General features: G+C 41.9%; 1 protein-coding gene across 1 annotated transcript in view; it reads right to left on the bottom strand.

The window, feature by feature from the left end:
• The window catches only part of ITPRID2 (ITPR interacting domain containing 2), a 1,100,178-nt gene that overhangs the window by 937,117 nt on the left and 139,757 nt on the right, over window positions 1-23,304 (bottom strand). Inside the window, exons 2-3 of the mRNA XM_044075259.1 lie at window positions 406-618; window positions 273-318 (exon numbers count right to left, since the gene is read on the bottom strand). Coding sequence (XP_043931194.1) covers window positions 273-318; window positions 406-574 — 215 coding nt within the window. The 5' untranslated portion in view covers window positions 575-618. The remainder of the gene's footprint in view (window positions 1-272; window positions 319-405; window positions 619-23,304) is intronic.

The raw sequence follows: 23,304 nt of genomic DNA on the forward strand, positions 1-23,304 counted from the left end.
TCACGTGGTTATGAACAACTGTTATTACAATCTTAACACTACAAATCCTTTAGCATACTAATTTATGCTGATGCACCGTTCACAACACATTTCTAATGTCATTAAATTTGGCTCACATGTTAAATGCATACATCCCTTCTTATGTTGATCTTGCATTAATGAGCTGCTATACACAAAATACAGCAAGTATGCCTTTACTACATTACAGCATACATTTTAACCAAGGTGCATCACATCACAGTGTGGATATGGGGTTATTCTGAAAACCATACCTGCAGTCCTTAAGCCATGTTGCGATCTTTTCATTTTGCATACTTCCTGCAAAACAGAAAAATCAATGTTATGAAAATGGAATGACTTAACGCCTTCAAATATTTAACTATCATAAACTGACTTGATACGTACTTTCACCCACTTCGACATCCAGTGGTAGGCCTTCTGAAACATGGTCCTGGGTATGTGTTGTATCATCAGCTTCAGAAGCTGGACAGGATCCTTTACTAGATGCCCAAGCTTTTCTTTTCCCTGTAACAACCCTGTCACATGCATGACTGTCTAGAACAGTGTCTGCCATTGTGACAACTATGCTGTTTCACACCACAGCACTGCAGCATTTACCTAAGAAATAAAATTAATCAATGTAAAATACTGCAATATATATTTTAAAACACAGGCATCTCAGTTACTTAAGTAGTCTCTATGTAATCCAAAAAAATGACAGTGCTACATTTATGAAGCTAGCAGAATTATTTAGATTTTCTAAGTGCTCAAAATTGGCTACTGAAATGTAACCACTTTTACTGACAAATATTTTTATATGTACACAACACTCCTGCCAACTGAAACAGATTCCTCCAGTCATTAAACATGCAAATCTGGCAAGAATAGAGAGGAATATCTTGTCAAGTTACAACTCATTCTTTTTGCACAACTGCTTTTAAAAAATTACAAACTATTGTCCATACACAAGATGAAATAATATAAAAGACTACACTTAAAAGAACTTTATATACATTTGTGTACACCATGTGATGATGCAAGGTATTGCCAGCTATGCCAGGAGAGAAGGGCAGTGGATGTGCACCACAGCGAGCTGGAATTTTGTAAAGAATTACATGTCATCTGTATATCAAAATGATTTGTACAGAAGCTTGTGTTGAAAAATGTATTTGTAAAGTTGCTTTTGTTAAAAATGTACCAATAGTGAGTCCTGACTGTGATTTTTATATGGTTTAACAGAGGATACTGAAAGACAAGGGATTAATCTCAGTCTAGCTAACTTTGAAAAATAATAAATTAAATTACTCAATTTAGGCCATAAAGACTGTATCTTACATTTCTGAATGTAGCAACAGATGAAATGTCTATGCCAGAGAATGGTTTATTAGTTCCAGTAGAAAGGGTGGAAGTGTGTTATGGTTTTATGACTTCCAAAAGCTGCAACAGATCTTAGCAAAGCTTTGTGTGTATTGTAACACACATGTGCGAGACTCTGGGTCATTCGCTAGGAATGGGGGTAGCATGGGAACAAGAAGTCAGATGACCAGATATATGCAATGTCATTCTGTAATCCAGGACAAAAAAAAGAAGTTATGTACTTACCATAACATTCCATGTGAGTTGTTAATCTCGTCTTCATTCTTACAGATATGTTCGGAGCAGATCCCTTGGCTCCGAGCCGGCCTAATGCAAAGCTCAAGGTCTTCAAATAGCTCAAGGCCAAGTCCCTATCCCATGATGCAACTAGAGTTACCTCAGATCTTGTTTGCTGCGTACAATACCATATGTCATTCTATCACTCCCAAGAGAAGGTATAGAAGAGTTGAGCAACCAGGATGGATCCAGCATCTCTGTCATCTAAAAGCCCAGGAGGGGGTAGGAGAGAGGGATGCAAGAATGAAGACAAGTTGAACAACTCGCATGGAATGTTATGGTAAGTACATAACTCCTTTATGTGTAGTTGTTCTATCTCGCTGTTCATTCTTACTGATGGGTAGTGTCCCAAGCACCATCTACCTCGGGTGGCTCATGGGAGTATATTTCTCAGGACCGTGGATCCAAAGGAGGCCCTGTCAACTTTGTAATGAGTGATAAAGATATGAGGTTTTGACCAAGTGGCTGCTGCGCAAATGTTATCAATAGGAAGTCTGGCAGAAAAAGCAGAGGATGTAGAAACTGCTCTGGTTGAGTGACCTTTAATTTTATGCTGTAAGGGTATATTGGCAGCTGAATAAGCAAAGGTGATACAATCAGATAACCATTTAGACAGAGTTGTTTTAGCCACTGGCATACCTTTCCTGGAATCTGAAAATGAAACAAAAAGCTGGTCTGATTTCCTGAAATCTTTTGTTCTATCCAAATAAAATCTGAGCCGTCTGTGAACATCAAGTTTGTGCAGCATGTACTCTAGATTGTTGGAGTGGTTGGGGAAGAAAACTGGCAAATCAATAATTTGGTTGAGATTAGTTTCAGTGCAAACTTTGGGCAAGAAAGAGGGGTTTGTTTGAAGTGAGACTCTTGTCAGCATGGAAAATCAAATAAGGAGGATTAATGGACAAGGCTTGAAGCTCTGACACTCTGCGGGCAGAAGTAACAGCCACTAAAAAAGATGGTTTTCTATGGCAAAAATATGAGGTCACGTGAAGAAGCTGGTTCAAATGGAGGAAGAATTATGTGGGAAAGCATAAAATTTAGATTCCAAGGAGAATAAGGAGATTTCACAGGTGGTCTAATATGAAAGGTCCCTTTGAGAAAGGCTTTGGATAATTTGTGTGACATAATATTCAACATTTCATATCCAAAATGAAAGTAAGAGATGGCAGCAAGTTGAACATGGACTGTTGCTGCTGCAGCTCCTTTATTGAAGATCATGGTCAAGAATTCTAGTATAGATGCCATAGAGGCTTGGTAAGGATTAATATTGTTTTTAAGAGGCCCATATAGAATTTTTTTTCCATTTGCTAAGGTATAGCTTCCTTGTAGAGGATTTGTGAGAGGAAAAGAGAACTTGCTTCGTCTCATTGGAGAGGTTATGAAACCCAGCTATGATGGGAATTGGAGCAGCCAAGGTGCCAGCTTCAGAGACTGCAGAGAGGGATGAAGTTCCCTCAATGAGTGTGTCAGAAGGTCCGAAACTAGGTCCAGAATTCAGGGGTCCTCCAAAAGATTAAGTCAAAATAAGGGGAACCAAATCTGACGAGGCCAATGAGGAGCTATTAGAATGATAGTCTTTACCAGGGCTTTCGCTTTCTGTAATACCTTGGGTATCAATGGGATTGGTGGGAATGCATAGAGGAGACCCAGGAGCCAATCATGAACGAGTGCATCCCTTGGGGCTTCTCCCAGAGGGGGAATCAGGGCAAAGTAGCTTCTGCATTTGGTGTTCATGTAACTGGCAAAAAGGTCACAGCAAAGCTGGTCCCACCTGCGGAATATCCTGTCCGCTATTTCTGTCTTGAGGGACCACATGTGGGGCAACAAAATTGCTCTGCTCAGCTTGTCCGCTACCACTCTGGATTTCCCTGGGATGTGCATTGCTAACAGAAAGCACTGGGTGGCTATAACCTACTGCCATACTCTTAGGGCCTCAACAAAGGGAGTAGGATCTGGTTCCTCCTTGTTTGTTCAAACACCAGTCCACTGGCACGTCGTCCGGTGAATCGCAATCATACCCAGGGGAAGAGAGTCCTGGAACTACTGCAACACTAAAAGTACTGCTCTCATCTCTAAAACATTGATATGGAGATATGTGTCTAAAAATCGGTCCATGTGCCTTGGGCAGTTCTTCCCTGAAAATACCCCCCCACCACCACCCTATCAGGGAAGCATCCGTGGTCACTGTGGTTGCTGGTGGGGGTAAGAGAAATGGACGCCCTATAGTAACATGAAGTGAGGTCAACCACAACTGAAGATCCTTTCTGAAGGAATTTGTGATCATTATCATATGAAACATGGTGAGCTCTTGGTAAGACCACTGAGTGAACAACAGCCACTGCAGTATCTGCATGTGCATACAACCCAGTGCTATGGCCAGAATTGCTGCTGCCATCATTCCTAACAGTTTCAGAACTTCTGATACTGGTGCTTTCTTTTTGGACATTAGAATGTGGACATGCTGACGGAGAACAAAGACTCTTTCTACTGGAAGTCTTAGCGTGGTAGTGTCCAGTTCTGCTCCGATAAAGACTATGCTGTGATGGCGACAAGGCAGATTTTTCTGAGTTTACTGTAATGCCCAGCTGGTTGCAGAGTGACAGAGTGGATTCCCTGGCCTGAATGAGTTGATGCCTAGTGCTGGCGGTGAGGAGTTAATTGTCTAGGTATGGAAACACCTGGAATCCTAAATGTCTCAGGTGAGCAGTGACCACTGCCATGCATTTGGTGAACATTCTGGGGGCTGTAGAGAGACCAAAGGGCAGAGCTCAAAACTGGTAATCATTGGCTCCCAGCTGGAAGCGCAGATGATTCCTGGATGGCCTGGCCATTTTTATGTGGTAGTACACATCCTGGAGATCTATCGAGCACATCCAACTGTCTTTCCCTAAGAAGGGAAGTATTGACTGAAGCGTGACCATCCAAAACTTCTCTTTCTATACAGATTTGTTTAGCCTGCTGAGGTCCAATATAGGTTTCCAGTCCCCTGTCTTTTGGAACTAAAAAGAATCTCGAGTAAGTTCTGGATCCTGTCTGGACTGGTTGGAGGACTCTTAGCAACGTCTGGACCTCTACTGTTGCTTGTTCCTTGTAACTGGGTAGAACATCTGGGAATTTTCCAAATGGGATGAAGTATCCTCTGGAAATTATACTTTGTACCCAGTTGTTGTTTATTTTGAGCCAGGCATCTGGGTACAAAGATAAGTGACCTCCGACTGCCTCCAGAGCAGGACAATTGGGCCTCCTTTCAGAAGCGCTGGTATGGCTGCCCAAAAGAAGTTATCTCTGTTGCCCTGGATTTGCGGACCCCCTCTGCCATGAGGGTGGTGTCTTCCATTATTGGCCCCTCCTCTGCCCCTGGAGGGGGGTTTCACCACGTATGTCCTGAAAGGCTCCTTGGGCTTTTCAGAACCAAATTTTCCCTCCCTTTTGACCCTTGGGGTAGGGTCTAGTAGGGGTGGAAAAATGGACTCAGACAGCAAACAGAGTCTTTCCCTCCTGCTCACACCTGGTTAAAGTTTACTTAACTTTGGGCCCGAAAAGGGACGAGCCATCAAAGGGGGTATTCACAAAGGATGACCTGAAGGGTTCCACATCCAGGAGCATCTAAGAGCAACTCCTGTACCCGCTGCCCTACCCATTCCATCAGCTGCATATGAAATGAGGTGCATGGACAAGTTCACTATGGAGTTGAAGGTAGCAAGCTGGAAAGCAACTTTGTCTGTAGCTCCTGCAGCTACTGTACCCTGAAGAGCATCTCCCAGCTCTTTAAGATCTCTTTGCAGTCTCGTAAAATGGGTTAAATAGTTAAGCGGAGTGCAAACGTCGCTGAACTACACATGTGCTTCCCACATCTATCCATAATCCAGGCGTCTCTGTTAGGAGGATGGATAGACAAGGAAGTTTCAGACATTTCCTTTTTGGTGGCTGCTGCCACCACCATGGCATCAACTGGAACATCTTTTTTCAAGAAGGATTTATCCTGGGGGCAGATATGAACTTATGAGGCCTCCTAGGGACAGGCTCCATAGTACCCAGAGACTCCCACACCCTTCGTGAGTCCAGCTGCATAAGCTCATCGAAGGGCGGAGACGCCCAAAGAGTTTGAGGGCTGAGACCCGAAAGCCTTCAGGAGAACAGACTCATCCTCAGTAGGGTTTGTGGACTGCCAGTCACTCCTCTGCCCAAGGACTTCAAGTATCTCTGCAAATAAGATATCCTCAGAGGGGGACCCTTCTGATTCATCCAAGTGAATATCAGATGCTAGTGACTCATGAGGGGAGTCTAGAGGTTTCCTCTTACAAACTCTCTTCCTGGGAACCTCATCAGTGGGAGCTTCTGGTGAGGTTTCAGAAGAGGAAGGGCCACCCAATGGGGCTTCCTGAGGCTCTGGGTCTCTATGCATGGCCAGGATCTGTGAAGCAGAAGTAGACACAGGCACTTTAGGGGAGGAAGAAGCTGGATCTGAGGTCAAGGATGTCTTAGGAGATACAACTCTTCTCATGGCATCAAAGGCACCCCTGCTCCGATGCAAGGGAAGTGACGGATCCAAGGAAACCATCGATACCCCTGGCACTGGGACAGTGGGCTCCAAGCAAGAGGTAGGAGCGGAGCTCATCAGAGCCGAATCCCTGAGAGGCAGAGTCAGAACTGACAAGTCAGTCTGACTATCCTTCCCGGACCCGACCAGAGTGTGTCAGCTCCTAGAGTCCTCGATCGGCACAGAGGATGTCAGAGTGAACGGAGCCAAAGACACTGGAGCAGGCATTGGCTCAGAAGGTTCCACAATCAACAAATCCAACTCCTCCAGCTCCGAAGGACCAGTATGGCTCTGAGGAAATTTTGTAGCTGGTATAAGAGTCTTTGGCTCTGAAGCCAGTTGGGTTGGAGCCGATAACATTTTTGCAAAGGCCGGTGCCTGTAACAGCTTCTGCACGACACGATCCACATCCAGATCAGAAAGTCTAATAAAGGACCGAGACGAATGGACCGAAGGTGGTACTGAAGGACTCTTGGGAATTTCAGATACTGGTTCCAGGACTGGGGACCAGCTCCGAAAAGATAAGACTGTCGATTCCGATGTCTGTGGAGCCAAAGTCGAAGATTTCTTTTGATGTTTTTGTCTCAGAAGTCTTAGAAGACTGAGGACTTACTGGATCCATCTTGGTCACTCAAAGCTTATTGGAAGGAGGATTTCAACAAGCTGCTGTCTATTAAATTCCTCTTTCTTTCCTGTAGGACTCTGGAGGAGAAAGAATGGCATATGGAGCAGCTATCCTGTAAATGCAAAGCTCCTAAACAGTACACACAATTGACATGGCTGTCAGTTACAGACATTTTTTTGGCCACATTTAGGGCACTTTTTAAAGCTTGACTTGGGATGCTTATCTTGGTTAGCCATTATTATGTCAAACAGAGAATTACTGTCAACTACAACAATGTTTAACAGTAATTAAACAAAAAGCCCTTTATAAAATTCAGGCCAAGTCACACACACAAACAATTTTCTAAATATTAAAGTGACAGAAAAACTCTGTCTAAAGCACACAATTTTAAATGCTAAGCAGACTATGCTGTAAGAAAAAGACAGCTGCTATAAAACACACATTAAATTTACCTTATCTATTTTAAATACACTCTAAACAAATAAACCTTATCTAAAGTTTTCTATAAGTTGTGACAAAAGGTTACTAAGCACAGTCCAAGTAATCAGAAACTCTTTAAACTAGGCCTAAAAACAAGATGCCAACTAGAAATTTAAAACACACCAGGGAAAGGGAAATACAATATAGCTAGATGCCAAATAAGCTATAAGAACGTTATAAAACTATCTAGATATCAATATAAGTAAAAAAATATTTGAAAAATATTTGAAAAATAAGTTTTACTGTCCCGAGCTAATGAGAACCTCTGATCTGTTGCAGTGGCAAACTAGATCTGAGGTAACTCTAGATGCATCATGGGATAGGGACTTGGCCTCGAGCTATTTGAAGACCTCGAACTTTGCATTAGGCAAACTCGAAGCAGAGGGATCGGCTCTGAACCCATCAGTAAGAATGAACAGTGAGATAGAACAACATCACATATGTTAAGACGAGACTGAAGTTTCATTGCACTCTGTTTTTGAAACTTGACATAGAAGGATCCCTCACCTACTTCACCTTGCCTTTTTCTAGTAAGTGACCAGGTAATAGTAAATCTTTAGATCAGTCAGGAAAATATAGCGAGATTAGTTAAGTACTTTTTTTCAGCATCTGCGTTACTCTACAATAAACACCAGAGTTTCAGCATCTGCGTTACTCTACAATAAACACCAGAGTTTCAATCACAAAAATATTAAAATAACACCGAGGGGTAAAGAGATATTCAGTATTTTCATGTTCTTTTATTATTAAATATATTTACACTTTTCATTGTGGATGGTCCTTTAGAGAATATTTTAACTTTTGAAAGTACTCATATCCATTTGGGGACTCTGGCCACTCCTGAAAGCCTTACTGCATTGATCAAAACACTACCATTTGTACTAATATTAATTTCACTCAGTATAATTGGGTACCCTTGTAACAGCCTTAGAGTACTGGCTTTAGAGTATCTGGTGACAGAAGGGGGCATAGCTAGTAAACCTGTGCCGGCCTTTCAAAGGTGTGTGTGTGTGTGTGTGTGTGTGTGTGTGTGTGTGTGTGTGTGTGTGTGTGTGTGTATCAAATATCAATCAGTATGTGTGAGTTGCTTAGAGCAGGGACAAGAAGCACTGGTTTCACTGAGAGGGTACTGCAGGACTTTTCTTGGACACTCAACTGCGGACTCAACTCTATAGCTGTACCAGTGGGAAGTCTTATTGGGAACTTCGTGGTAGACAGAGTGGGAAATCCAGACCCCGGACTGAGTGCGTTCCCTGTGTGCTCTTAAGGGAAACTGTGCTTCACGCAGACAGCTGCATCTGGAAATACTGTATATATCTATTTTTGTTTCAAGTGAACATCCCTCTACAGTGTCAGTGATGACGATTCAGGCTCCTTAATTACTGTCCCAGAGAGGGGACATTGCACACCAGTGTTAATGCAATGTTGCCAAAGGAAAGTTGTAATATTGGAACTGAAATCAAATTTATTTAAACAGTTCCAGAGGGCTATGGACTCGAACCCCAGAGCTCATCATAAAATATGGAATGATTACCATAATTCCATACATTTTCCAAAAACGCAACGTATGCTGGGGTAGTTTTATGATGTCCATGTCTTCAGAAGTCAAGGCAGCAATTCTGATCAAAGTACAGAGATAAATACGGAAAGCTAAAATAACACCAACATAGAAGATCACAAAAAGGTCTTTGGTCATGAAGTTGTTGCATGTTAAAGATATATCAAGAAATTCACCTTGAAAGCTTAACTTTGTTTCTCTCTCAAGGTGAATATTCATAATCAAGTGCTTACATGTTCAAGAAACTGACGACACACGAGGTCTTATCATAGATCTTAATACATGGAGCTTCATATGCTCCATGAAATATCAGTTATATAGAGAGGAAAAAGTGCAGAACTAAATATTTCTCATGTTTGAACGATGTAACATTCAGTACTGTCAGATGCGCTTTCAGAAAATGGAGATTTAGCTTTTTAAATGTAGTAAGGCAGACAAGGGGAAAAAGAAATTGTACAGCACTGAAGTATATTCAATGATGTCAAACTCAGGGCCTTTACAAGCCATTTAAGAGTTCGCTGGACAGTCATCCCATGTGCATATATAATCGTCTTAAAGAATCCACATCTCTGTCCATATTATTAACATGTTTTATGTGCAAGGTCAAGGAATTCCATATCCTTTCTGTTCTAGGACAGAAAAAAAGTTGATAAAGAATTAATAGTAGATAATTTAACAGTTATTTTTATAATGAAGGATTTTGTTTAATAAATGAAATGCCAAAACTGGCAGCCATAATTTCATCATGGAAACATTTGTGAATTACTACAAAATCTCCATTTAGTAATCTATAGCCTATGGAATAGAGTGAAAGATGTTAAAATCTTCTACTGTATGGCATTTGTCCGAGCCCTACCATCTGCCTGGTTATGGTTTAATGGATATGCTAAAGTGCCATCAGATATGAAATTCTGAGCACATAAAAGAACCACAGTACTCTAGAAAAGTAATGGTACAACTTCAACCAGGATTTTTGTCCTTGCTTTTAAAACAGTGCAAGATGCTCCTAACCATTCCATAACATTTCCTTGTGGTAAGTATGAGGTGTGCATCAAACTTCAAAGTAAATCGACTAGAAAGCCTAATATGCTAACCACATCAGTAGACTGAAAGATAGGACTGTATAGGGCATAGGAGCGAAAACAGTAACTGGACATAAAAAGTGCATAACCTTACACTTATTGTAATTAAACTTCATACTCTAGGATAGTGCCCAGTTTGTCAGACTATTCTAGCAACTTTGAAGTAATGATCCTCACTGATGGTAACTACATTGCCATATAGTCTGCAAATTTGCTAAACCAGACATTTTCTGGAGATGGTCAGGCAGACATTAAAAGCTAAATTTCACAGACTTGACAACTGTAATGCACCTTAAACTGCCTCACCTACTGCAGCCAAAAGCAAAGTGGATGTCTGATCCTGCAACAGCCTTGAAAAGCTGCAACGCACTCTGGGCTGCCAGATGCAATGGGGGGGCGGGTCTGGAGGGTTTTATTCCTTTTAAAGCTGTTCTATCATCAAAGTGCTATCCTATGGTTGCTAAAGTTTATGGCTTTATGTACTTACTATAACATCAGATCTTCATTATCCATGTCCATCCATTTCCACACTGAAGGACTGGTTGCCAGAGGTGGCACTGAATTGGCAGCATGTCTCAGTCAGAGCCTAAGCTTCTCCCATCACTCCTACAATGCCCCACACCACATTATCCAGCCTGTGCTTGTCATCTGTAGCAACAGACTCCTAAACGGAACATCCAAGTGGCTCCTACAAACATCAGAGAGAAAGAATATGTTTTATTAAGACATGGGTAAAGGACAACTAGGCCTGTCAGGAAAGAAAAAAAGGTGCTAATCAGGAAGGGAACTTGAGGCAGGTTAGTGAAAATGGATGGATGTAGAGAATTAAGATCAGACATCATACCAAGTATGCAACTGTCATATTGTACATTATCCATTCTGCTCATCATCTCCATACTGAAGGACAGAATCCCCCACTGAGCACTTGGGTGGCATCATGACAGTACTACAAAGTATGGAGTTTCCCAAAAAAAAAAAAAGACCTGGATCTTGGATGCCATGTTTAGCTTATAGTGTCTTACAAAAGTATACAGTAAAAGCAGTGTTGAAGCAGAACACATACCAGTTAATTAATAAACCAAAAAACAGACAACTCAGCTACTGATCTGGCAGAATGAGCTCAAGGCTTGCATGGAAGACTCTGTCACTGCAGGTAAAGCAGAAGGGAGTACAGTCTGCCAGACACTTGGACAACATAACTTTTGGGACTTCGTGGCCCACTTTGTTGAATGCAAAGGAAAAGTAATTCTTTCTTGTGGCTTTCATCCTTTACAAGTAGAACCTCAGCTGTCCATGTACCTCTAAGTAATGTAAAATGTTCTCTGCTTGTATCTTTCTAGGTATTCAAAGAGAAGAAATTGACTGACTGGTTAATACTGGTCTCGGAGGCTAACTTTGACAAAGGGTGGATTCACATGAAGAAAAACACTACCTCATGAAATACCAAACAAGGAGGTCAACAAGAAAAAGCCTATATTTCAGGAACTCGTCTTGCTACAGACAACAGTGTTTTCCAAGTGAGAAATTTTAGGTCAGATGAAATGGACAGTAAGTTTTTGGAGAAAAAAAATGTCCAGTGGAGGAACAAGTTCCTCCACATGAGGTCTAAGGAGACAGGTGCCCTGTAAAAGGCTTTTCAGATTTTCTGTGTTGCAAGGGAAGAAAAGCACAGTCCTTGGTCAAAGTTGGAAATGGTACCATGTAAACCTTTATAGTATAGAAATTGGAGTCTCCATCAAAAAGGATAGTCAAGTAAAATAATACTAAGGGAAATGGAGAGGTGAAAGGGTCCAATCCACTTCACATCTACTTTCTCAATTTAACAGATGAGAGGTTATCTAGCAGAGATTATCTCCAATAGCCAGGACTACAATAACTAGAAATGTACTTATACTCAAACTGGAGTATAACTTACCCTTGCTACGCTTTCACTCATCATACAACACAAGCTAACAGCAATCTCTCTAAACAAAGATTTGTAAATGTATCCTCTTATTTGACCCCAAAAAAAAAATCAATGTAATGTCCCTAAAAGCTATTTGCTGGTGTGACAGGCCCTCTTTACCCCGGGCCAGTAATCAAGGAACCTCTATACTCACCACTGGCACCGGTGAGAGACCGTCACTAAAACAAGAATGGATTTACACAGTATTTCAAATGCAGCTTTCTGCATCAAGCACAATTTCCCCCAAGAACAGTTCCAAGTGACTGACGCACCCACACCAGAGTATTTGATAAAATATTCTGATGCCTTGTGTGTAGCATGATTTTGAAATTATTAATGCAAATATGAACAAGCAATATTTGCTGCCTAGAGGAGCAGTAGGAGGTAACTGCAGAAACGCCTGTAGACGTCACTTGGCTGTAATGAGATAAATGGTAGAGTGTAACCCAAACAGCAAGGCTTTTCAGAGTGGCCAAGGCATCACTAGAATAAGCCCAAGTACTCTCAATGTGTTAAAAGTAATCTCTAAAAGACCAGTCAAAATAAAAGATACAAAATATTTAATAAATAAAACAGAAAATATGAAAATATTAAATATTTTAATGCAATAAACATCAGAGTTTCATCACAGGAGAAATAAAAATAACACAGTTGGGACAGATTCATGCAGATACAGAAAAACAATACTTAGCTAATCTCACTGTAATTCCTGACAGTCTAAAAAGAACTGTTCCATATCTAACTTAATTAATACAGCAATGCAAGATTAGATACAGAGTTGCTTACTTCCATAAGGCAAGGTGATGTTCTTCCCACTTAAACTGATCTAACTGAACTCAACTAGCTGACACTGATTTTTTATATATCAGGTTCCAAAGAAAACAAAACAATCTGATCAGTAAATTTCATCCCCTCAGTGCTGGTTATAGAATGACATCTCATCTGATCAAATGACTCTGGTAGAGAACAATCTCAGAGCTTTTCTAAGATCTGTTGCGTATTTGAAAACTACAGAATTGTTTAAACATTAAGTCAGTTACAACACTGTTAATGCATTTCTAAAATAAGCATCTGTACATGTCAGTGTGATAGTCAAATGACAGAAAATTATTTACAAAACTACTTGCTAATCTCCAGCCAACTATGCTGGCATATGTTACACAGACACTGCCCTATTCTCCCTGGCACAAATGGCAAAAGCTCACACTGTCACAGCTGGCTACCTGTTTTTTCTCCTCAGCCACCCTCTTTGCTAAGCAGCCCATTTAAAATTATAGAGCTTAGTTAATGCTTCCTTACGGAAAGGAAATTGCCACTAATACCAAAACTACAGCCTAAGTAGCTATGAAGAAAACCTTTAGTTGGTCCCTCCCACCCATTCCAATACTTGATAGGAGAAACGGCATTCTCAAAAACTGGTCCAACCACCTGGAATAGGCTGCTGAATGAAGTTAAAAGTCAAAAACTGGCAGCCTTTAAAAAGGCATTAAAAATAACTTCCAAAATTAATCTAATCTACTGGCTCATGCTTCAGTGATCCTGGTTAGAATTAATATGCACAGCCATACAATCATGCTGTGCTGGTAACCACTACTTGTAAATTAGGCTGCTGAAGTGCATCCAAATATAAATTCTAGAGTGTATTTATACTACACAACTGTAAACAGTACATAATTTACTATGTAATTCATATTCTAGTACTAATTAAATAAGTCATGTACTTAGGATACACCATTGTTCTTAAGAGATGAGATTTTAGTCTCTAGGACATTCTTCCTTTGCTTTTCCATTTGTTTTGCTTATTTTATGTCTGCCTTTATTACAATGCTGTGTATTCAAAACTGCACTGTTTATCTGAGCCCAAGTCATGAAAGACAAGGCTCAGTAGAGAAGCTCACCTATCCAGTTAACTAACAAATAAATTAATGCCACTGGTGAAATATAGTGTCCCTTCGCATCTGTCCCTGGGGAGGGATGAGGAAAGAAATATATGCAGTTGGCATTGGTTGGGAATGTAAAAATGTCACAGCGCGGCTTCCCCAGTGGCAGAATATCATTCATACTACAACAGAGTTGGGCCACTTATGAGGCCTAGGAATGCATCTGGTAGTGCCCCACATTGGCCTGTGCATTTCCAAAAATGAACATGTCCACTAGGTAGCTGGTACAAACAGGGATGTGCATTGTGATGAGAAAAGTGTGGAGACAGCATCACCCACTCCCAAACTCTCATGACATCCCAAAAGCAGGGGTATGTTCTAGTTTTGTCATATTTGCTTCTATATCACACTATCCACGTGTGTGCCTATCATACTCTGAAGAAGGCAGTCTTGAAAGTCATGCAACAGTCCGAGGATTACTTTCTTCTCAAGTACACTGAAGTGTAAGTTTTGCATCCTGCTGAGTCCATGTCCCTTGCACTGTACACCCTCAACAATGTCCCCTACAAGAAGGATACATCCATGGTTTCAGTGACTGGAGGAAGAGGGGAGACAAAGATGCATCCTTTGGTCAGACTGGGAACGTGAAGGCACCACTACAAAAGAATATGATACACTCTTGAAAATCTGACTCTAGAATCAAAAGGTCTCTCCAGATTCCACTGTACTATTGGGGTCCACTGAAATAATTTTAAGTAATGTCTTGCTAGTGGAATGAGCCAGACTTTGGCTGCCATGATGCACAACACACCATGAGAACAGAGAATGTTGGCGGGGATGGGTGATGGAATAAAACTGACTGAAGCCTAGAGGGAAGCCTGCCTTGGGAAAGTGTGGCACGCTGACAAAGGGTGTCAGATGGCAGCCTACAAAAGGTCAATTTCACAGTGTTCACCGGTATGGTGAAGGGCATAAAAAGCTGTAGTAAAGTTGTCCCTTTCTTTTATCAAGGGTTCTTTCATGGTAGAGATTAGGAGATACTCACCAAAACATGGAAATATACCTATTTTTCCCTCAAATTCACACAAGCTGCAGACACTAGCATGCACTTGGTAAACACCTGGGGATTGCAGTTGCACCAAATGGCAAAGCTCTGAGCTGGTAATGACGGACTCCTAAAGTGAAACTTAATTACCAAAGCATCCACAAAGTTCTTATGTGCAGGTAAGTTTCCAGAAGGTCAGCGGAAAGGATGGTTTGTGCAGTGGCCACTTCTAACCCCCCCTTTCTAAATAAAGCTTCAAGTCCACTGATAGTAAAGACTGATCATTGGTCCTTAGTCTTCCTGGAAACTAAAATGAATCTAGAGTAAACCATGGATCCCCTCTGGTCTGGTGGGACATTTGCAGGGTACACTTCAAGACTGCTGAGGACCACTAATTGGTGGTAAGTAACAACGTACAGGAGGTTGGCCTGGGTTTAGCATTGTCGCCTCACAGTAAGACGCTGTCCTGTTCGATTCTCAGCTAGAGCGTCTTCTGTGTGGAGACATGCGTGAATGGGCATACCTTCGTTGAAGGTTCTGCGTCAGGGCCGGCAACTCGGCACATAAAAATCTACTGCCAATCATCAGCGGACCAGAGTTCCACTGTGGTGACCCCTAACCGGGAAAAAGCCGAAAAGACACAAACAAACACTACAGTAAATTCTCAGTTAACCAGAACTCAAGCAACTAGCACCGTCAAGCAACCGGCAAAAAAATCACAGAAATACAGTACAATTTTCATGTGTTGCACTTTCTGCCACCCCCACCCCACCCCCCCACAGAAACGGCTTACTATCAAAATTTCACACCAGCATTGTGCAAGTGTTCAGATTTCCAAACCGGAACATCGGAAATCAAATCAACAAAAAAAAAAACAAGACCAAAGGATGTATTTCAGAAAAGTGGACATCTCAGAAATGTCAACTTTGCCTAAAATACCAAAACTCCGGTCAACAGCAAAGAACATTTTTGCTTGCCCTGCGCCCCCCCCACCCCACACACACTGCTACTTGTATATACAAACTCCAAGATCTCACTACAGTGAGGGAAAGGGTACATTTTTCGATCCCCACTATACTGCAATCTTTTTTTTTTGTTATTTCCAAATGTCAAATTGGGCGTTCGGACTTACAAAATTTGAAGTCTGATTGCTCTTTTCATAGTAAACCCGCAGAAACATACCTTATGTTTTTAGAGTTTTGGAGATTTAAAAAAGAAGATGGGAATAAATTCCCTCTCTCCCCAAACTGAGAGCAAGTCAAACCAAACAAACTGTATAGGGTACAGTATTAGGCCTATTTTTAATAGAAACTCTCAAACAACCAAAAACTGCAGTTATCCGGCATCTACCAATACCCATGGGTGCTGGTTAACTGAGAGTTTACTGTATATAGCCTCTGGGTAATGTGACCCTTACCAATCCCCATGGGTGCTGGTTAACTGAGAGTTTACTGTATACAGTTGATAGGTATTACGGCCCTTACCCACTTGTCCAATTAAATTGCCAGCCAAGCTACTTAGTGGAGGGACAGACAACCCTGGCTGCCTTCACAGTGGGACAGTCAAGCAAGCCCTCAGGGATTCTTCAGTATCATTCTGCCTTGAGGGTGGCTTCCACTGAAGAAGCTCCACGGACTTAGGGAAAAATGTCTAACAACTGCTAATGGGTTGATGTTGAGCCTTGGCTCCATTCTAGTTCCTAGAGAAGGTTCTCTGAGGGGCAAAGAATTTAACACCAACAACTGACAAAGTTTTTCCCCACTGCTCACTCTAGCAACATTTTTTACACCTTGGGTCCAAAAAACAGCAAACCTACCTAAAAGGGCAATAGTGAAGTATGCCTTGAGGTTCTCTGAAAAACCACAGTCTGAACCAGTTATGATGTCTTGGTGTTACACTGACGATAGGCATCATGGACAGCAATGGGATATTAAGAACTGTTGATATCCGTCACTCAACGTAACATCAAAAATCACTGGCAGGTAACTTTTACAGCGAGTCTACGGGCTTCTCTGCCAGCTCTCACTGAAAGTGGACTATGTATGGAAGTTAAGACCCAAGTTAGTAAAGGCACACCTCCCTGTATAGTCCCTAGCTCGGAAATCTATACAAAATGTGGATCCCAGGAGTCACATTTGTTGCCTCCTCCTTCATAATCAAGTCTACAAACGGGGCATTGCTCCAATGAAATTTGTCCTTGAGTGGCTAAAAGATCATGTTAGGCTTTATAGAAATGGGCTCAGCCACATAGGGTTCTCAGCAAATCTACTCCACACTCAAGATTTCTCATATGGCCTGCAGAGGGAAATCACCCAAGTTGTATGTGGGGTAGTCCAAACGGCCTTCTGCAGAAAAGTTACTCATCTGAGGTGGGGGATCTATGGGCCATGATCCCTTCTGCCTCATGAATACATGCATTTCCCCAGTTTTGAGGTTGTCTGGAGAAGACTGTGGGGAGGCCTCCCCTTCACCAAAATCTGTGTCTGAGGTTAAGGGTTCAGCTGTGTAGGTCAGGTGCCTCCTTTTGCATCTCCTCTTCCAAGGTACACCCAGAGTGGACTTTAGAGAAAGACCTTTCCTCAGATCACAAAGGATGGTATTTACAATACCATTCAGAACTCCTATTTTGGACTGAAACAGAGGAATCATGGGTTACAGCCAAGATCACAAAGTTCATAGCGGTTTATTAGGCTAATGATGACAAGGGCCTTTTTAAGCCTAGCTATGCATCCTAATCTCTGACAAGTTCTGATACACTGATAAGTGTAAGCATGAGCCTGAAATATGAACCATTTACAGTTTACATGTGTCCATTGCAGACTTGGTGCCAAACCAGGGATGAATTTACAGTTTCCCCATCCAGCTGTCCAAGATGCACTTGAATTGGGTTAGGGAGGAACTCTGCTTCACAGAAAAGTCATCTAAAATTACCAAACCTATGGGTTGCTCAATGGTCCACCCCCAGAAACTTAAAAGCAGAAGTTCTGCCCACTGGTGGTGATTCAGATGACACCGCACTTGATAAAAGACATTTACTAAGAACACTGAAGAGGCAGTACTAACTATGGTCTGCTCAGTAGCCACAGAGGGCACAGATACTGTTTTTGGCACTAATGGGTCAAATGTCAAAGACTCTGACAACAAGAACAGCCCAGAAGGGATAGGGTCTGACCACACTACTAAAGCCTAGTAATCCTTGGCACAGAGGGAATGGGCTCCAAGACCTCTGTATCCCAAGAGGTTGGCACCGGAGATATTGTCTGCTTTTGATTAAGCAGAATTACTAGGATAATCCTTGGCCACAAAACTTCCAGTGCCAAAACTGGGCCCAGGCATACCTCTCAACTGTACAGATTTTTACAGAATGCCCAGATTTTGGCCTCATATTTTTGGTCCATTTTTCATAAAACTAGTGGCTTTCTGGCAAGTTAGTGGCAAATCATTAAAGATTGAAGTTAGAAAATAATGACAGACATTTGCGTTTTAGACTTCATACCCTTCAGAAAATTCATGCTAATGCAAAACCTGTTATTTTATTCTATTAACTTTCTAAGTTTGTAAGAGCAAGATTTAAAAATTGTCCCTACTTTTGGGCCTTTGTCACACTTCTATTCATTGCTTTGTCCAGATTTCTTGCTGTAAGAGGTTGAGAGGTATGCAGAGAAAGAATGCAAAACGTTGGAAGAAAGGAATGATCTCTCAAGAGGACTCCCACCTTAATCTGAACCTTAATCAAGCTCGTAGTCATCCCAGTCCAGTCAAAAATCAGCCGAGGTGTCCGTGACATGCCTAGCAGACCTCACAGAACGTGTGAGATGAGTTCAAATATCTAGAATATCCCTTCTCCAAGGGCAGGCTGGCCACTCTCTTCCGCTGAGAGGGGTAACAGATAAAGGCAATCTCCATTTCAGAAGCCCCAGGAGGAGAAGATTGAGGGACAGATGGAAAAACTGAAAAAATCTCAAGTGGAGAAGGCTCTGACCCAAGCACTGTAAGAGGTGAACCCAAAGCTACTAGGTTTAGGATCTCTTTCCCTCTTTTGCATTTCTCAGTCCTCCTGACAGAAGCTACCCGAGGATCAATTTGTTGCAATGTTCAACAATACCACTTCCCAAAGAACACAGATATCTCAAGCAGGTATACTCAAAACACTTCAGTCAAAAATAAAACTGTGTTTAACTCTCGTCTATATCAGTGTTAAGACTGCATCAGAACCTGTGTGTGACCTTCAATAACTCTCCTTAAATACATAACTACCATGTGATTAATACCCCAAAACAATTAACGTTTTTTTAATAAATACCATTGACAATTAAAATGTATATATGCACAATGGATTTGTGAACAGTAACATGTTGTTATATAAATGCAACCCTGGTCCCCCCCCCCCCCCACCAAAACAAACAAAAAAAGTATAGAACATAAATAACCACTGCCAGAGATGTTTAAATCTTCTACACATGAAAATGTCTGACATGACAGGGGAAAATAAATGGAAGTAGACAGACCATAAGAAGATGCATGTATCACATTGACTATGCATGGGAATTCTTTAGTACCTTCTCTGGGGCATGAGAGCAGATGAAGAGAGGAGGAATAGAAGTCATAAGGGGAGATTTCAACGTCAACTGAGAGCCAGAGAAAGAAACTATTTGTGGGAAAAAAAAAAAGAGGAGGAGGAATGAACAAAATTAATATAGTTAAGGGACAACAAAATATGAAACTAAGAGCATGAAAAAAATACCTGGAGAGAGAGAGAGAGAAAAGGAATACGCATTCACCAGAAATTGTCTAGTTCAAGACAACAAATTGGACAGGAAACTTGGAAGATGCAAGGTAATGGAAGAAACGGAGATCCATGATGCACTGATGCTGAGAATAAGGGTAAGTAATGGGGAAAAAGTGTGCAGGGTGGAAATGGGCAAGTTACAAATGGAGGGAGCAAGAAGAAAATCAGAAGCTAAGAAACCATAAAAGAAAATGAAATACATAAAGTAATAGGAAGACAGTGGCAAGACTATGTGAAGACAGCTACGAGGGGGCAAAAATTACAACAGGGGGGCAGAGGCAGCAATATACAGGGGAAGTAGTTAGAAAGAAAACTACTGTTAACAAGGAAAAGATGGGAAAGGGGAACAACTCTGAAGGCACTAGAAATACAAGAAACAAAAAAATGGATGTAAAAACAAATGTAATCAAAGTGGTAGAAACAGGGCAGTGGTACTGGAAATACTACTGGAGGATTGGGGAGACACCTGGGAAGAAAGTACAAGGCAGTAAAATGTGAGAAAGGGATAGAAAGAATAAGGGTGGACAGGGAAGCATGACAAAATGAAAGAAATCAAACAAAATACTACCAACACATACAAAGAGGAGGGGGCAAAACAGTAGTGAGTGACACGGAAATCAATATAAAAGAAGTTGGAAAAGTTTAAAAAATGATGGCTGCCCAACTAAGTTCTAAAATAGGAAGTAGCAGCAGTCTGGGAAACATAAGTGGGACTAAAGGAGGATACAACAACTGGAAAGATCTTTATGACAATGGGTCTAACAAGGGTTGTGGTGGAGAGTTGTTTAAAAAGAGAGCCACAGCAGAGGCAGACTACAGGACATGAACTCTGATCAATAATGACATTAAAATATTAGCAAAAATCCTAACAAGCACACGAGATGAAAAAATGGTTTACTCCCAAAAATAATAAAAGGAAGATAAAATGGTTTTCTAAAGGGTTCTAGGGCAGAATAAACTGGGTGGGCAGGAAATTCATGGCAGTGCAAGAGGCAAAAGGGAATGCATGGATAATGAACTCCAAAAGGCTTTCAATATGGTGCAGTACGAATTTCTTTAGAAAGTTTGGGTAAAGAGACACATTGTGGATCAAATCAATGAATAGAAGCCCAAAAATAGAGATCTCGGAAAAAAAGGAGAAGGGATTTTTAAGCCAGTTGTTGTAACAGAAACAAGGCAGGGGTGTCCACTCTCCTCAGGACTATCCACAAAAGGTCAATCCCTTGGATCCACGACTGGCCACAGCAATACTGGAATAAGTCCAGAGGGGACACATAGTTATCTGGTAGAGCTGGTACACACAGGGCGGGGCCGGTAACCATCCTTCTGGCTGATGTGATAGCCACTTAGAGGATATTTTCCATGTGAAAATCTGATGTCTGAAGCTTGTGTAGACTCAAAAGGAAAAGATTAAAAGTTAACTTGCCTTGCTTCCAACATAAAATTTAGATCCCAAGATGGAGCATGGCCCCACCTAGGAGGTATTAAGTGGATGACACCTTGACAAATGCATTCACTGTTGGCTGGGAAAACAGTACAGGCTGCAGAGGAAGGCAAGTGGAGCTAGCCAAGGCTTGGATTTTAACAGACAAGTAAGAGTTCCTTGGAGAAAAGGTCTACCAGGTAAGATAAAACATGAGAGAATGCTGCCCCTTGGACTGCAAAGTACAGTTTTGTACCTACCATAAATGTAGATGTTCGAGTGCTAATACAGCTGCAGTAATCACAGATGGGTTTTCTGCCGTCAGGCGGTCCCTCGGTCGGCCGAATTCCAAAGTCTTGGTCCGGCGTCGGTTGTCGTCGCTTCTTTTCTGACATCAGTGAGGCCAGAGTATATAAGACACAGCCAACGCCATATTCTTCAGTCTTTCTTGCCCCAGATGTCAGGTGCCCCCAGAAGGAAGGCAATACATAAATAATGCTTATATGCATATACAAGCAATGTAATATAAACCAAAATCAGTGGTTGCAAGCAAATAAACCATAGCAGGATAACCCAGTCAGGTAGTATGAAGAGGTTGTTAGGCCCCATGCCTTTACCAAGTGGGGAAGGAGGGAGGGAAACCTGTACTGCAGCTGTATTAGCACTCGAACATCTACATTTATGGTAGGTACAAAACTGTACTATGTTCATCGTGCATACAGCTGCAGTAATCACAGATGGGTAGAGTCCCAAAGCTATGCACAGGGTGGTAGGTACTAGGAGGAACTGGGTTGAGCCAGAATGCCCTGCAAAACAGCAGTGGCAAAGCCTGCTCTTGTTCTGGAATATAAAGGCAGGTGGTAGTGTTTAGTGAAGGTATGTACAGAACTCCAAGTGGCTGCCTCCAAAATATCTTTGGTAGGAACTCCTCTGAGGAAGGCTGTAGAGGTAGCTGTGGCCCTGGTGGAGTGTGATCTGATACCTGTAGGAACAGATTTCCCATGATAGGAATAACAAAACCGTATGCAGTGGCCTATCCACTTTGAAATAGTCTGTTTTGTAACTGGCTTCCCTTGAGCCCCTACAGCATAGGACACAAAGAGTTGTTCTGATTTCCTGAAGGACTTTGTTCTGTCCAAATAATAACGTAGCTGCCTATGGATGTCTAAAGAGTGTAGCAGCCTTTCCCCTTGTTTTGAGGATTGGGGTAAAAGGTGGGTAGGTGTATGGCTTGATTTAAAGCTACCCTGGATACTACTTTAGGCATAAATGATGGGTTGGTACGAAGGAAACCCTGTCCTGATGGAAAATGAGAAAGGGCTGCACCGCCATGAGGGCCTGTAGTTCAGAAACCCTACGAGCTGAAGTGATAGCCAGAAGGAATGCTGTTTTCCAGGACAAATATTGCAAATCTGTTGAGGCAGCTGGTTCAAAAGGAGGCAATGTTAATTTTTCTAGTATGTAATTAAGATCCCAGGCTGGTATTGGTTGCTTCCTTGGTGGTCTTATATTCTTAGCCCCTCTGAGGAACTGTCGTAAGAGTGGGTGAGAAAATAAAGGAGGATCCGTGTTGAATTCTGCAGAAATGGCTGAGGCATGGATTTTTATGGAAGAAAATGAAAGTCCACTGTTCAGCAGCTCAGCTAGATACTGTAGTACCTGAGGCAAGTTCAGTTTTCTAGGGTCCTGGCCTCTTTTCTCATTCCAAGAGCAAAACCACTTCCATTTTGCGGAGTAAGCTTTTCTAGTAGATGGCCTTCTGGCCTCCAAAATGACATCCTGCACCTCCTTGGAGAGTAGGGTCTGTTGTGGTGTTAAGGAATTTTCCATGCAGCGAGACTTGAGTGTTTTCAGCTGACTGTGAAGAGTTTTGTAGCTGTGCTGAGTCAGCAGAAGAGGCATTAGAGGCAGGGACCAGGGAGGAGTATGTGTTAAGCTCCTCAGGAGTGGGTACCAGTGTTGCCTTGGCCAATCTGGAGCAATCAGTATCATCTTCGGTTTGTCTGTTCTTGCTTTCAAAAGCACCATGGGCAGAAGAGGCAGAGGTGGGAATGCGTAAACTGTCCATGCTGTCCAACTGAATGAAAGGGCGTCCACTCTCCAGGCCTTTGGATGAAAGGTCCTCGAGCAAAACTTTTCCAATTGACGATTCCTGTGGGAGTTGAAAAGATCTATGTCTGGCCTCCCCCACACTTGGATTATTTCTGTAAACACCTGAGGATGCAACTTCCATTCGTGTGGATCCGTCATATTTCTGCTTAGATTGTCTGCCAGTGTGTTTTCC

This window comes from Protopterus annectens, chromosome 6.part0, assembly GCF_019279795.1.
Source record: "Protopterus annectens isolate FY-2018-M chromosome 6.part0, PAN1.0, whole genome shotgun sequence".
NCBI classification, from domain to species: Eukaryota; Metazoa; Chordata; order Ceratodontiformes; family Protopteridae; genus Protopterus; species Protopterus annectens.